Source organism: Sitodiplosis mosellana, unplaced genomic scaffold, assembly GCF_009176505.1.
Source record: "Sitodiplosis mosellana isolate CC-2019 unplaced genomic scaffold, AAFC_SMos_1.0 Smas_scaffold_30, whole genome shotgun sequence".
NCBI lineage: Eukaryota > Metazoa > Arthropoda > Insecta > Diptera > Cecidomyiidae > Sitodiplosis > Sitodiplosis mosellana.
The window spans coordinates 2,028,252-2,045,360 of NW_022595272.1; the positions used below are offsets into that span (position 1 = coordinate 2,028,252).

General features: G+C 36.1%; 2 protein-coding genes across 2 annotated transcripts; both read left to right on the forward strand.

Annotated features, from left to right (window-relative positions):
- The first annotated feature begins 315 nt into the window (after positions 1 to 315).
- LOC129569301 (glycoprotein 3-alpha-L-fucosyltransferase A-like) lies at positions 316 to 2,059 on the forward strand. The gene is made up of 6 exons (XM_055448033.1): positions 316 to 384; positions 516 to 636; positions 718 to 1,019; positions 1,090 to 1,117; positions 1,191 to 1,374; positions 1,472 to 2,059. Exons 2-6 carry the CDS (start codon positions 539 to 541, stop codon positions 2,057 to 2,059), a joined length of 1,200 nt encoding a protein of 399 aa, XP_055304008.1. The 5' UTR covers positions 316 to 384; positions 516 to 538.
- Positions 2,060 to 3,568: 1,509 nt separating this feature from the next.
- On the forward strand, positions 3,569 to 4,513 carry LOC129569302 (beta-1,4-galactosyltransferase 2-like). The gene is made up of 2 exons (XM_055448034.1): positions 3,569 to 3,578; positions 3,717 to 4,513. The coding sequence occupies exons 1-2, from the start codon at positions 3,569 to 3,571 to the stop codon at positions 4,511 to 4,513; spliced, it is 807 nt and encodes a 268-aa protein (XP_055304009.1).
- The last annotated feature ends 12,596 nt before the right edge of the window (positions 4,514 to 17,109 follow it).

Sequence of the window (17,109 nt, forward strand, 5' to 3'; positions counted from 1 at the left end):
ACGCTAAAAATATCCCTTAAATATACCTTCGACTCTGTATTAAACTATGTATAAAATAAGCGTAAGCGTGAAAATGGTATAAACGTAGCGTGCGCAGAGAATACACGCGGTATATTTGTAGCGTAGTTTTTTTTTATTGAGGTGTTCTATATTTCCTTGTACAAAAACCGGATATACTAGAAGATGAACAACTCATACGGAACAGAAATCGTTCGGTATATAAATAGATGAATCGAATACAATCTCAATTCTAAGCAGTGTTGGGCTATTTCATGTTTAAATTATAAAGCCTTGAAGTGTGTTTCACTTTTGTAAAAACTTTGACAAGATTCGGAGTCTATTTCGGAGTACCAATAGGTTAAACCATGTATTATTTTTTGAAAAGTAGAGTAATTTTTTTTCTTTTGTTTCATCTCTTGATAAAATAAAAATAAAAATAAAAACAATTCAAAAATTTATTTATATACTTATAATATATTTATAGACTTATATGTGTCTTTATATTTTTCCCTCAGATCCGATATCTACTTGAATAATCATGAGGAACAGTCGGACTATTTCACTCTTTCTACGAAACAACTTCTATAAATCCGCAGCGATGTTGACTTTAATTTTGATTTTCATCTATTTCACATGGTAAAGAAACAACTTATTATCCTAATGCTAAAAAGTCAGAGAAGCTCGGTAAACTTCGATGATTGAATATAATTTTTACAGGAATACCACGAGATCTGATGCAGAAAATTACGATTGGTCCAAATTGGAGAATTATAAACTGATCTTCGCGCATAATGTTCCGGAATGGCTTCAGATCCAAGATGGTATCGATGAATTTAACGATTCAAAGTGTCCATATAACAAATGCAGATGGACAACAAGAAAAGCGGAAAAAGAGATTGCTGATTTGGTTCTATTCATTCTCAAATATGTGCCAGCAGAGAATCCAAGGCCACCCGGTCAAATATATGCACTGTATTTATTTGAAAGTCCGCCGCATACGAGCCCGGTTTCAGATGCAAGTATGTGTGATTACATTCAAATTCCTTGTTTACTTACTGATCTAATGCTTATCGAAAATTTCAAAACTAGGCGCCATCAATTGGACCATAACGTACAGGTAGATCCATTTAAAACTCATGAAAATACATTTCCTGTAGATGCTTTCTTTAATATCCATATTCTTATTAAAGATCCGATAGTACGATTCCGGCACCTTATCGCAAATGGATTCCGTTCAACCCAGAAATCAAACAACAAACACAGAATATCAACTATGCCGAGAACAAAACAAAGCAAGTAGCTTGGTTTGTCTCCAACTGCAACGATAAAAATGGTCGATTAAAATATGCTCGAGAGCTACAGAAGCATATTCAGGTATGTGAATGGGGTAACTCTTCAGACTTCAGAAATTATTGTCACGAAAAAGTCATGATTATAATCACAACAAATGTGAATTGAATATTTCCAAAAGGTCGATATCTATGGCAAATGCGGATCGTTGAGCTGCCCACGTGACAACTTGAAGAAATGCTACGATATGCTCGACCGTGATTACAAGTTTTATTTAGCGTTCGAAAACTCAAATTGTAAAGACTATATCACTGAAAAACTTTTTGATCATGCACTGGGAAGGAACATTTTACCGGTTGTGATGGGCGCCTCCCAAGATGAATACACTAAATACGCTCCACAACGATCCTTTATTCATGTCGATGAGTTCGAAACACCAGCAGAACTAGCACAGTATTTAAAAGTTTTAGACACAAATGACGATCTCTACAATTCATATTTCCAATGGAAGGGAAGTGGACGAGTTGTCAATGAGCACAAACAATTTATGTGCGAAATGTGTGCCAGGCTACACGATGATCGAATCATGTCAACTCCATCGTGGTACACAGATATCAATGAATGGTGGCGTGGACCGGGCGTTTGCACGACCGGATCATGGCGTGACGTTGACATTTCGAAGAATTTCTCAAATAGGTACTGCTTTGAGTTCATCGAAAAATCTCAGAGATTGCATACACCATACAGCTATAGTTGGATGCGAAAATAAGTAGATATTTTTAGTCAATAGTTCGGGATATTCTGCAGTATACAGCTATCGAACGAACGCACGCACGCACGAAAAAAGCGAAGCGGCGGAGAAGAGCCCAGTGCATATGTGTTCCCCTCATTCGTCGTCATCGTCTCTGTTTGTACCGAACACACACACACAAACAAAGCAAACACTATCTGGCATATGCACCGATCACATATACATACAGCGAACGCAGTCTGCGTGTATATGCCAGGCAGTGTTTGCTTCGTTTGTGTACGTGTTCGGTACAAACAGAGACGATGAAAGCGAATGAGTGGAACAAATATGCACTGGGCTCTTCTCCGCCGCTTCGCTTTGTTCGTGCGTGCATTCGTTCGATAGCTGTATACTGCAGAATATCCCGAACTATTGACTAAAAATAGCTACTTATTTTCGCATCCAACTATAGCTGTATGGTGCATGCAATCTCTGATAAAATCTTCTCTTTCTATTTCTAATGAAATTCTTTTTTTGTATTTTTGTCTTTGCATAAACGAACACATGAGACAAACAGCTACCATCACGTCATAAAATTCAGTGGCATCATTCTCTCTTTTATATGTAACATAATCGTAACGATGTCTCGAATTTGAAAAGTTTTTTTTTTCTACTTTTTGATAAATAAATGTTGATAGTTAATATCAGTATAATTTTGATTGATTTTATGCACCTTTGTATAAAGATATTCACTGTTTGGTTGAGAATTCGAAGAAGATGGTAGATACTGCTCTGGAAATAGGAAGCACATCGAAAAGATTAGGAAAATTGGAAAATTAATTTCGAACTTGGAAGCATTGAATAAAAATTGAAAAAGATCAAACCGTCAATGCATTATTGAAATATTTCTATTTATTTAGTATTCATCTCGAACGCAAGAGCTATCACTACTCAAACTGTTGAAAGAGTAAATATATATATATAAAACACTATATACATATGTTTTTGCATTATTCGTAACAGCTACTAAAAGTATGATATTAATCTCGAACAATGATCAAAAATGGGGCATTGTTACACATCAAAATGTGTAAATATACATTTGTGCTCTACAATAGATAGTCTTTTCGCAGTTGCAAATATGCCAACCATTATAATTGATCTTTGTCTATTATTGCACTAAAATTTGTGTCTCTTGTGGAGAAGATGTCAGATATATGCGAATTGCATTGTAATACTAGAGATATAATCAAAACATACACAAATGTATTCCAGTCTTAAAATATGGTTTAGTTGATTAGATCGTTTGAAATGAAGCAATAGTCTTGAAATATAATTCGAAAACTGTACACCTTATTCACCGTATCATCAAAGCTATTTCACAAGTAAATCATTACAGTCACAATGAAATTATTAATTTGGCTGAAAGTCGCATCAAAAATGATATGCAAGGAAAATTATAAATTACCAAAGTGGATTTCATTCTTGAAAAAACACAAAACGTTGCTTCTGACATTTTGCATATTGCTACTGATAATTCAAATTTACATGGATACAGGTATGAATTGCACCAAAAAATATATTTGACCGAATCTTAATAGCAAAATTTCGTTAGTTCCTGTTCCACGGCCGCTTGAGTTTATCCCTGATCACCGTATTTTAGATGAGTTGTTTCACGAAACGGTTCCAAATTTAGCAGTAAATACGAAATTACCAAAATGTGATTACGAACAAATCATCTTTGGAAATGAGTTTGCTTACAGAGGCGCTTATTTTAGAGAGCTATTAAACTTAAATGAAATTCGCCAAGGCGGTGAGTTCATACCATCGGAATGTAGGCCAGAATTCAGCACCGCAATCATAATACCATATCGTCATCGAAAAGACCAGCTAGAAGCATTTATCGTTTATATTCATAACTTTATGCGACAACAACAGATTCATTATCGCATTTTTTTGGTTGAACAAAACGATGAGAAGCCATTCAATCGAGCAAAACTCCTGAACATTGGAGCAGTCCATGCGATTAAAGAGAAATTTCCCTGTTTGATATTTCATGATGTTGATTTGTTTCCAATGAATGTTGGCAATTTATATGTGTGCACAGCTCAGCCCCGGCACATGCCTGTTTACATCGATAAATATCATTTTAATGTGGTTTACAAAGACTATTTTGGTGGCTGTGTTGCAATGCGAACCGAAACCTTTCAGATCATCAACGGAATGTCGAATTTATTTTTCGGATGGGGAGGTGAAGATGATAATTGCTTTGATCGTGTCAAATCGAAAGGATTCAAAATATGTAGATTCGGACCCAATTATAGCAAGTACATGATGCTTCCGCATAAAAAAGAAATACCAATCGTACATCTTAAAGCGTTGATGGAAAATGCAGCAAAACAATTCCACACCGATGGACTCAATTCGTTGAATTATACGGAAAAAATTGTGATACTGCAACCATTCTACACACATATCCGGGTGGAACTTTGATCTGCCCCAACGATGTATAGAATGTGATGAAGATTTGATTTTGAATTTAAATAGATCTTGTTTTTGTTACGCTGAGAAAGTGTATTTGTTCAAATCAATTGAATCAAAAATCAGTTTTGAATCAACCGAGAAGTATTAGTTTGGCTTACAGGCAAAAGAGCGCAGCCGCTGATACAAGCTTAAACACATTTTCCCTCAATGGAGACGCCAAACAGAGGTTTTTCTTTTCGTATCCAAAAAGCGTCGCATGACTATGATTCCAACAACTGTTTTGAAATTCGAAGAAAAGTCTTGTTTTTGTTTTGAAGTTTAGCGCTTATCTTTTATGATGTTTGGTTTTCATTCTTAGCCAAAACTAAACTAACCAAAAAAATTTAAATTTAATAGAAGCTTACAAAAGAATCCCATGAATCTATTGAACACAGCTGCGATTTTCGAGGAGAGGACAACACGAACCTTTCATGTCACTTGAACAATCGCAAACAGTGCTAAATCGCTATTGTGCATACGGCTTTTCAAAGGGTTTTCTTTCCACATTTGTGAACGATAAAATCCACTTATGGTTTAACAAACACGTAAGCACAACTTGAAGTGTTCGAAACTTTATCCGCATACTCGTTGACTTCATTGGCAAACTTCCAAACTATACGCTCTCTTTGTGATAATTTTTCTTTGGCCGAGTCCTTAATACACACACACATACGTGCAAATCTATGAAAGACAAAATCCCATCATTAACTTTGTTCAAAATAGATGTTTGTATATGTGTTATCCTTTTAGTCGGTTTACGTGAAGTGATTAAATAAATGCTCTTCCTTTAATTTGTGTTGAGAAAGTGTTGTGCTGTTCTATACCCATACTATATCTCGATTTACTTTCAATGCCAACTTTTCGGAAGTGGAAATTACATTTTCTGTTTGTATTGAAACTATTGAAAGAGTCAGAGAGACAGCGATGCATAAGTATAATTGGCCATTGAAAAAAAGAAAAAAACGATAGCAAATCAATGATTACAAAGTAGGTACTTCTTGAAAATTCAAGCAGTTCACAGCATCATATGCACATCAAAGCGATGGAAATCGAACATGAGCATTTTTTACATTGAGTCGGTTGGAATCCAGTATGCAGCCTACTGTTGTTTTTATACTCCCGAATGTTGCGTTGCTATAATTTTGTTTAGCGATATTCAATAATGCGAATGTATATGTGTGACGGAAGTAAGAATTTTTGGTTTTGTGATGAAGAGATAGGCACCAAAACGCTTTGGTCTTAAAAATTTGGCAGGTCGTTCATCAAAATGTTATGCCGTGACTATTATCTGATGGCCCAAATTATTGATGATGACACTGGCTATACTTCCCTTTTTTCTTGCCGTTCGTTTTCTTTTCGCCAAAGTTCGCAGTTTTCTCTCCACCAAAAAATATGCGTCGCATGGGTCGCATGTTGCTAAAGCCTGGTATTCATGAAATGGAGTTGCGGCAGTCGGACGCTCTGAAGAAGACAAAAATCTGACAAACATAACGGAATTTCTCTCCGTCATTCCTTGGAACGTGTCGCCTTTAATTGAAATGGGCAAATTAATCACTAAGCAGTAAAGACTTTAAGTAAGTATAATATTCAATTGGAACCGGTGTAATGAAAACGTGACGCTGCGAATATGAACATGACATTCATTATGTGACACAGTTTTTACAATTTTATTTTCACGAGCTTTTTTCGTATTTGTTTTTCTTCCATCTTTTTTGATAAATTAAACCTTGACCTCACACGTGCAACATCTTTCACTTCGGTCGACGACAAATAATTTTCTACAGATTTCATTGTTGTATCAAAAAGGTGCCACTTGTTGAACTTGGCACTTTCTCCCGTTGGCATAGTGCACATGATCAATCGAAAAAGCCATATGTTTCCGTAATGTTGCAGGTCGGATATCTGTTAAAATTCCAAGAAAATGCCAACAACAATAACGCAAAATAATATTATTACTTTGTAATGGTGCTCCTCAATCAAAGATAGTAGGGAACTATGTGTGTACGTATAGCATTTTCATCTTGTGCTCTTTAATAAATGGCCGACGAGATATGAAGTGTTTCACTACTTGGGCACCCGAGCAGCCACACCGTACTACAACACGACTTGTACGGAGATTGTAACACAAGAAAACACTCTGTCGACATGTACCTGCCACTGCCACCACCATTTATTCGCTGATACAATGTGCGATACTGTTTTGAAAGGTGCTTGATTAACGAGTTGAAAATGAGTACAATTTTGACGAAGGTTCCGAAAGCATGATTAGGCAATTATTATTGAAAGAGGACCATTGTTCTGTAAATGCCTTGTTCCTTGTCAGAGGTCGGATGTACAAAAATGAATGCTTAATGCATAACCACATCTACATGCGAAATCCCAGGCAATTTTCGCAATTTCATTTTCAATCGATATCAAGAGTATTCCCATACGGCAACATCGGAGGACAATGAACTTTTAATCAAATGATCTGACAAGAAAGTTTACAATTTTAAGGCTGAATGGCACAAGATTGCGTCATCTATCGTTATTCACGATCTTTTTTTTCTTCTCGGATGTGTTAAAGCCAATTTTAAAAAGAAAAATAAATTTCTCACTCGAATCGAAACTTATCGAAATCTTTGGAAAAAGTTGTGCTGACTAAAGATGCTGTTGTGATTTCGTAGTACGCACAAAGTCTTCTCATAGTTGGCACAAAACCGTTCAAGCATGTAAAATGCTTAAAACGATTTGATTTCAACTACTCGTTTTGAAATCAATAGCATCACCGTCTGTTGCATACTTAAACTTTGATTTGGGACGTCTCGTAGCTAGAGTTTAATGTGAAAAAGCGCTTAAAAACTTGCTAAGATAAGAGGATTTCAAAAACTACACTACATGATTCCCAAGCATTTGCTCGCATCAACACGTAATAAACTCCTTCTCTCTCTTTCTATCTCTGCTGGAAAATTCCTTGAAACACTTGTGAATGCTCTGAATGAAATAACAACTATTTTAGTCTTTTCATCCGGATCTCACTTTACAAGCATGGCACTTTCTTCGCTCGCAAGCAACGGAAGCGAACTTAATTATCAATTATGCTCGAACAAGGCATTCGAATTGAATGTGGAGCACATTTTTGTGCATAAAAGCTGGAATTTAACACTCGAATGAATACAAACGCTTCTCTGTCTCTTCATCCGAATGCCTTTATGACATACGCAAAATATAAATTTTCCATTCAAATGCGATGTACCCATTAGACGATGTGATGCAAAAACTTTCTCCTTTCAATGACAACTTGACGATGTGTTTAGCATTTGCTCTTCGCATATTGAACGCATCGCATAAGAACTAATTTCCAAACAAGTTTTAACCGGATTGCTTGCTGCTCAAGTTGGATTTGCAATTTAGAAGCAATGATGAGCTTTTATATTGTCGATATGGAAGTCATAAGAAGTCGCAACAATGGTGATTATCAATTTCCTTACATTTAATTGATGCACGGTTTTGTGAGTCGTTCACATCACATGTTCATACAGTGACAAAAAAAAATTGATTCACGAAACTTTCTCCACATCGATTAACTCGAATAACAAGTTTTGCTCTAATTGGTGGCGGGTAAGACGGATCAACATCTGCCTAAGGAAAACGTTATTTGAGAACTAGAATTCACTTCAAATCCAAAATATTTGGAATGATTTATTTTCAGATTTGACGGATCAATGTTAAAATCGAAATGTAGTCGTTATTGATCATTGCGTCACACTCGCAATTATTTAAAATCTGTTTAATGGAGCATCTGACTGAGAAACTTTTTTTTAGAGTAATGTTATTATCTCGCGATTAAATGATGTAATGGTTCCATCAATTATTATATGATCACGTGACGTAACAAAAGTTTCAAGCTTAAATGAGTATGAAAGATGATAATAATTTTTCTTCGCCTCCTACATTGTATCCGACTCAAAGCCCCAGATGAAAAATTCATGGTGATTTTTTTCCCTTCAAATAATTTTCTCAACTCACTATTGCGGTTCAACGGTTTTCGCAAACTCTTTTTTCTTCTTTGCGACGGCCACAACTGATTCCATTCGTTAAACTATAATGCAACACTTGCAGCTTTATGAATTTTAAATGATTCTGTTCTGTTTCATTTGTAGCAAATTCAAGTGGAATAACGTGAATGAACCAATGCTGCCTTGCTGTGCCACTTGCTGCTCAAGATGACGAAGAACAGAACAAAAGAAGAGCACGGAAACGTTACGGAATGCACAGCATGAGAAGCCTTTGAACGACTAATTTCAATCAGAAATTGAATTCCTTCCCTTAAACCCATCATTAAAGCTTGAAAACTATTGTTTGAACGGTAATGGAAAGAAGTGAGCGAAAATGAATGGAGCAAAAAAAAACTGCCTCTCCGTGCCAAAAGGTAAAAGGGGAGGAAAAAAACTGCTTACTACATCATAATGGTAATGTTCAAGACGATGAATCGATTTTTTTCTCGCAACTGTCGGAAGTTGTGCTTTTTCTTCCGTTTCATCGCTTGATGAAAATTGCGAAGACCATTCATTCGTGTGTTCGTTGCATTCATGCAATTCACTGTGTAATTCTCAAGGATTTTCAATTTTTCTCGAATGATTTAATTTTAATCATGTAACTTCATGATGTTCAGTGTTCTCTGTTCACTCATCTTCGATAGATGTTCTTACGTTGCGAATGTACGTCAATTACGTTTGATTGTCATTCTTATGAAAGTGCACAGAAATGAATAGAAACTCTTGAATAAGCGAAGCAAATCTTAATCAGTAGTAAACCAGAACCAAAGCAACTTCATTTTTGGCTGTTTGTCTAAAGTTTGGTTTTGGAAAAGTTTGGATTTTATCCTTGATGCACTTCTGATGCACAGAACTTGATGAATACCGTTGAAGTTACGCGCCCCGTTGTCAAATACCAAAGCTAATGCGATTAGATGGCAAAAGTTAGAAAACTCAACTAAGAAATTATGGTCAACACACAGCGCTTATCCAAGGTAATTCAATTAAAATTCAAATATTTTCATTTTCTGTTCGCATGTTCTGTCTTGTGGAATAAACGTTGAATAATACATTACACTTGAGCGGTTCCATCAAGATACTTGAGTTTCGCTTAAAGTGGCCAAAAGTCAACAGCCGAAGCAAAAGCCAAATCCAAATTCGTTGTGCATCTTCGTTGAATTTAAATGAGATATTTACATTTCACATAAGCAACGCAAAAGTGTTATTATTCATTTGATCAAACTTGACGTGGCGCTGAAAAGCGAAGGGTTATCAATTTGGATAGCTCAGCGCTACATCAAGATTTTTTTCTGGCACACATATTTTCATGCAATGTTGTTGGCCTAAAAGTCTTATTAAAACCCTTCTGCACAAGTGCAACGGTAAATCTGATCTCTTACCGTATTCCAAAATCATTCTGATTACGTGAACAGTATTGCACACACATGAATCACACAGAGATCACAACAAGCTGACAGTTGAATCTGCACCACCATTTATAATACGGTTCAGTTTTCGGCTAGTCTGTGGGATGCCCGTTAACGTAAGTGACATTGATCGATTGCATTTTTGCTCCAGCACACTGACACTGGCTGGTTGAGTCGGAGAAATCATCAAAAATTTAAAGCCAATGGAAAGAAGATATTCGTTCCATTCTTTTCGGAGAAATGTCTGACTGTTATTGCTACTAGTATTACTTAGTTCAATTAATTTTCAACGTGAACGGGATTTTTACAACTGTTACAACACTTCGTGCAGTAGATATGATTCCATGTCGTTTGGCAATGAAAGGATAAGGAGCTGCTGCTGCTCTTTTGCGAAACTGATTGGGATGACATGTGCATTTAAATTGTTTATGTACGTGAATAATTTGGGTGCTCAACTTGCATAAAACTATCCAATAAATTACATTTATGTGCAGTGAGTGAACTAACCATTTGCGTACTTATTCCAAGTTGAGAAATATGTACAATAAAAAAGCTGATAAAATTGCAAACAGAATTACTGAATTACTCCGAATTTAGCATGTTGTATTCCTTTATTTTCGTCCGTTTTTCCTCACCAGCTATGCTGGACTGCTCCAGCTGGTCGAGACGATTTCAGTAATGGTGTTTATGTGTTCAGCCACATTCCTTGCGACACAATTCAGTATGCGAAACGCACTCAGTTTACTAGTGATGTCCCATAAATTTAAAGACCATGAACATGTAAATAGAATATGTATCCGTTTTATACAACAAAATGAAATTGCGCGCTACCACCGGCATCAGCATTCAAAAGATGAGTGTGTTGTTTTGTTCGAGGGAAAATGGTCAGGAGCCATTGCTTCGGCCAAAAGAAACACGTCGCATCCCGTTTTATTTTTATAACGATGATACAAAAAATATGTACAACAACGTACTGAATACTAAATACTCTCTCTCTCTCTCCCTCTCTCTCTACTCATCCTTTTATAGAACATGCACGCGACCATAAAAAAAATTATTTCGCTTCGGAAGCGGGCATATGCAGGAATAACAGCAATAACACACAAAAAAAGGCGAACCATTTTGTCATCGTTATTTGTTCGCGGCCATTTTTTGCTGTCATCGCGCACACTGAAAATTGAATAAAAAATCGAAATAATAAATTACAAGGAAATCTGGGTGAATGCGCGACCAGAAAAAAAGGATAATGATCCGCATCAGTCAAATAGCTGAGCATTTCTGTACAGATGCTGCTGACAAGCAAAAACACTTACATTCAAATGTGCTGCCACTCCCAACAATAGCCGACATTTAAACAAAAATACAATAATTTGTTCAAATCAAATTGAAATGAGCACGACTTCATTTGTTTCAGTTTTTGCTGACACTTGAATTCGGTCTTTGATGTTACAATATTCTAACAGTATCACAGCTTGCATGTAAACGAGATCTCATTTGCCAAATACCATTCAGCCCGGGCTGGAAGTCTTAATGGAAGAACAACAACGGTCAATTAAAAAAAAAAATAAACAGTGGATATTCGCTGTCTCATCCAAGAAAATCAAAATAAGCGGATGTCGAAGCCACAAGGCGGATTGTTATGCGTCGACGCATTCTGTTTGAACAAATTATTGTAAATGTATTAATTCAAGTTTTTATTTGGTAACGCTAAAGGTCGCTCTTGAAGAGGAAAGATTCGTCGAATTGTTATTTGTTTTGTTGTTGTTGGAATTCTACCTCGCCTGAAACGAAGAAGACAACAATACAAGGCGCGTAAGCTATCAATTCACAACTTTGTTCGAAAAGAATCGTGTTTCTGGTTCTGAAAATAACCAAATTTCGCTGGAAGTAGCTGTAAAACGATCCATCGCTCTCTTCGTCCCATTGAGTTCAACGACTTTTTTTCGAATATTTCCGAATGGAATTGCCATTCAGTCAGTTCACATTACAATCGAAGCCCATCAAAATCGGTTTGAAGGAATTTGCCATTACGAAACGATACTGTCGACTGTGAGATAATTGTCGTTTGATATTTTTGTGGCCACTGTCAATTTGCTACTAAATTGGATGTGAATTGCATGGTAACGGTGCGGTGCGGTACGGTACAATCGAAGCGTAGAGGCGTCACCGTTTGACTGCGAGGGGATGACAACAAAATGAATCTCCACCATAAATTGTGTGTAGATTGTAATTGGATGGCCAAATGGAGCGTTTCCGTCGTTCAATGCAATCGAGTGCGTGCTTTGCATAAGTCTGAATAGCTAAAGCTTTCACTAATTGCCCCAATTTAACGATCAGCTTCACAAAGCGATACCATAAAATGTCAATTGACGTTAAATAACACGCTTTTTAATTAAATTTCCATTATTCCAGAACCAATAGCGACAAACAAAGGAAATCAAGGCTATGTACTCATCAGTATCATGCAATCTTTGCAGAAAATTCGAATGAAACGATTGAAAAGTATAAGAAAAACGGTTGAACGAGAAAGTCTATTGCTTGGCCGCTACAAGTTATCGTTTTGCAGTTAAACGTTCACTTAATTACATTTTCATTGAGTGTGGCCGTTGACAACGGCCCGTTGTACGATTAACTACAAAATACAAAATGAACCTAACGCATTAATACAAAAACGCTCCCATAAAATCAGCAGAATTCGAATCGGTTTTTTCCCTGTTCATCGTAAAAAAAACTTTGTTATGAGTTTTTCCGTTTCTCCATCGTTCATATCGTTTTTGTTGCGATGAATCTGAGTGTCGCCCATAACCACAAGCGTGCGTCATGTTGCACAAACGGAACGAATATTATGGTGGTAAACATGAAAATATTGAAAGCATAAAAAATATCTGGCTTTTGGGTTGCGTGGTTTTCTACACGCGCTCTCTAAAAATCCACGAACCATGGAAAACGTATTATTTAAATCGGCAACAGATGTAATTTCAATTATTTAATCGCAAAATTAAATTATCCTTATCGTAAGCTGACGATTTTTGGCGTTGTGCTATGTAGAGTGCGAAAAACTTTCCAAAGAAGAGAACGAAACGGAATGAAGGGAGCCAGAGAGCGAACGGTGGACGGGAAGTCATTTAAAGCACGTTTTAAGCATTTTGCAAAGCGGTGTGATGTAACCTTTGTCGCAAATAGATGCTATTTGATCTAAAGCAAGAGAGTTTTGTGAACGAAAATCCTCATGAACACAAATAATATGTTTGTAATAGCAGACACACCGGATGGTGATAAAAAATAAACTTTTCCATTTTTTCCACCTTGCAATCGCTTTCACACGTTACTATCTTTCTCGTCTCTCTCTCTCTCGTCTCTCTCTCTCGTCTCTCTCTCTCTCTCTCGTCTCTCTCTCTCTCTCTCTCTCTTGATCGCGTCATATATACACAAACTGAACGTATTCGTACAATGTATGCAGTCGGTCATATGAAGCTACTGGCAAAAATCTAGATATGATGAGACGACGGAGCAATGGAACGATGAAAGGAACGGCTATGTCGCTCGGTGATAATTCAAATTTTTACAATCTTGTTTAGCACGTGCACATTCATCGTAATAAACCTATTATCACGCATTTTGACATGCTGTTTTCACTGTTGTTTTGGCTGACGACGCAGCCAACCGTTCGTTTGCTCTTTTTTTTTTGGCTATGTGCAATGTCTGTTTCATATGCTATTACATTGTTTGATACTGGTAGAAAACTGACACTGAGCATATTATATTTGGCAAGTCTCCACCAAACCCCAGAAAAAAGAACCGAAATGAGCAACAGAAAATGCAATTTTTACTTCGGTTTGCTTCAATTGAAAGGAAGCACATCGCATTGAATGGAATGAAAATATTGGGTGTAAAAATGGAAGTAAATTGTAATAATTTTCACTTGGCTGCGTATTGTGACTGTCATTAAAGCACAAAACAGAGCATATGCACGCAGATAACGTTTATGCTCCAACATGACATTGTTCTCAACTTTGAAAAAGAAGATACACACACACCCGTCCGTTATTATCCATATTGTTTGCGCCCTTTTGAAAACTCTTTGTTGTTTATTACGTTATGATAGATACTGGAGCGGGTTTGTGCTTGGTAGCTGCTGGGATTCTCTAGAATTTTGTGAAATTCCACAATTTTACTTTGTCTCTATCTTCGCATGCTATGTAAACTTCATTTCGTTACATAGTTTCAAAATATGTGTGTATACTTTGTGTTAAATGGCCTGTAACCAAGATGGAATTTGTTACTTTCAGTTTACCTACCTGATGGCATACGCAACACATGCACATACTTTCTAAACAGTTAATGTATAGCCATTGGACGAAGTCGATAAGAACTTTAGTCAAAGTGTGACGACCACAAGCTTCCTTAGCCCAAGTCTGTGGCAAATTTGATAGAGAAAGTGGCGCCCATGTCATAAATAGAACACGATGTGTTTTCGCATCACTTTGCCAAAGTGGCAGTGTTTGTTTGCTGCCTTCCATCCAATAAAGCGATAATAACAGTGAAAAAAGTTTGAAAACTGTGCAAAAAGTGAAACAATCCGAGAGGCACTTTAATTAAAATTGAGTAACATATTCTCTTTATTCATATATTCTGTTTCTTTAGTTATTTATAATACTCTTAGATCATAATTTATCTATTTGTTTACATAGTTTCATTTGTTGTTGTTTTATTTCATTGAAATTTCCATTTGAATTCTTGTTACATTCGCATTTTGCGCTCTTTCTTATTCGCTTACAAAATAATGAATGGATAAACATCATCATCATCTCTGCATTTCCAATTTAACTATAGTTTCTTCTATATGTTCTCTTTCTAAATGTGTCTTAGAACATTCATTAAGTTTAGATTTAGCTCTCGTTCTGGTATTTGGTTTTAGACATCTACACATGGTTTTTTTATTGTAGTTTATTTTTCTTCTTACTATTCGTTTGTGATTCCGTCATTTTTCCTATTTGAACACTCCGCAATACACAAAACATAGTCTTCATCTGCATTTTTTATTTCGGGTTGTTGTCAATTGATTCATTCGGTTGCCTTAACGTTGGTTTTTTTTCCGTTTGGCCACCGAATCGAATAACACAAATATTGAATTTCCTCCCTTTTTTTTTCATTCGAAGTCATTGTTGTTTGATCGATTCGATACAATCTGATTTAAACATTGGTAGCACGAGAAACTGTTACTGATTCGAACTATCTGAATTCTCTATTCCCTTTTCGTTATACTTTTCTTGCGATTATTTCAAATCAGTTTTGACAAAATGTGGAAGAGCACCATTCTTATGCAAAAAAGAAGGGTTTTATTGAGCAGAAGTAAAGTGGGATAGAGATAAATTGGTGTTGATATGTGTGTGGTGTGTCGGTTGTAGAAAATAACCATGTGATTTATGGATGTATGTGTTTGTTTAGTGTTACAAAGTTGAAAATAATCGTAGCAAACCGAAAAAAATACATTGGCGCATCAAAAAAAAAAAAATGTTTGCTAAGAGTCTTGTCGGTTATTCTAATCGTCAGGGATTCGAACTCAATTATATTTGAATCGAGTGTAAAGCTGGTCTTGGATTTGTTTTTCAAAAAAAAAAAAAAAAAAACATTTATCGAAAACAAAAGCGATTCAATCTAAATTGCATTTGTGCAAAGTAAAGTAATATATTTTGGACGATAAGAAAATCCGTTCTTTTATTCCGCCCGATTCAAGTTCATTAATTGCTCGTCAAAGCGTTCAGTTCATTTGTGCTAGTGAATTGAATGGCGTTGTGGCTCAACAAAATCAAGGGAAATAAATATTGAGCGGAGTGTATTTTATGGACTGTTTCCAACACAATCGAATGCATTTATTGAAGATTTATATCGTAAAAACATCAAACTACTTGGCATGACGCTCCAACAAAGAAGCTCTCACTTTTACACCAAAGGACACATTTCATGGGGTTCTTTTTGATACTCATCTAGTTTTTTTTTTTTATTTATTTGGTTTATTTGGCAAATGTTCAGGTTTGGAAAAATCGATTATTTTTTTTCTTTAAATTTTAAGCATATATAACAACTTGATTAAATAACATTTGATTTTTCTTTGTTCTGTATTTGCTACGATAAAAATGCTGTCGATTGTATTCTAATCGAGTGTATTTACATTGACTCCAACAATTGTTTTACATTTGAACGGGTTTTTCTTTGGCACGTTCTACATTTTGTATGTGTGTGTGTGTGTGTGTGTTTGGCTTTTTATTGCCTGAATTCCAAGTTCTCAAATTATTTTTCTGTCTGTTTTTGTCTTTCTCTGTGAGTGTGTGTATATATATTGCATTTCACTTCAAACTGTATATATCTAAAAAAATTAGTGGTTTTTTCCATTCGAAATTCGAACATCGGATGCTAATTTGGAATTAGGTCGTCTCAAATGTGTCAATTTGGTGCATACGCAAAGCTACTCTCATTTCTATAACAATTATATAATTTTTGTTTGTTGATTTTCATTTTATGTACAACCGTTTGAACTTCTTCTTGGGCCGTGCGACAACATACCAAAAATATGTGTGGTAGTGGTGTAGGTATTCATTTCCTTACTTGTTTAATCATAAGCTAGACCTGTGTTCAATCTATGGTTTCACTTCATCCAATTTTTAATTGCTCTTACACTCTTACCGTCTCTCTACTTTGTACTGCGGAATATCTATAGGTTTCTAGAGAACGAAGTCATCCCTATGAAAAAAAGTACACCAGGTGTACAACGATGTATGCGCCATGTTGATAGTGTACACCAGGTATGAGCCGAGATTTGCGCCCAATCCACACCATACACCACCGAAAATATATAAGGCTCGGCGCAAATTGGTGTGAACTGTCATAATCATTTTAAACAATATGAATGGACGTTGCAACGACAATTCACACCAGTTTGCGCTGAACCTTTTATATTTTCGGTGGTGTATGGTGTGGATTGGGCGCAAATCTAGGCTCACACCTGATGTACACCATGTCAACATGGCGCATACATAGCTCTACACTTGGTGTACTTTTTTTCATGGGTCAGTCAAAACTACATTGAATTTCAACTGAACAGAGCGCCAACTAAATTCACTAA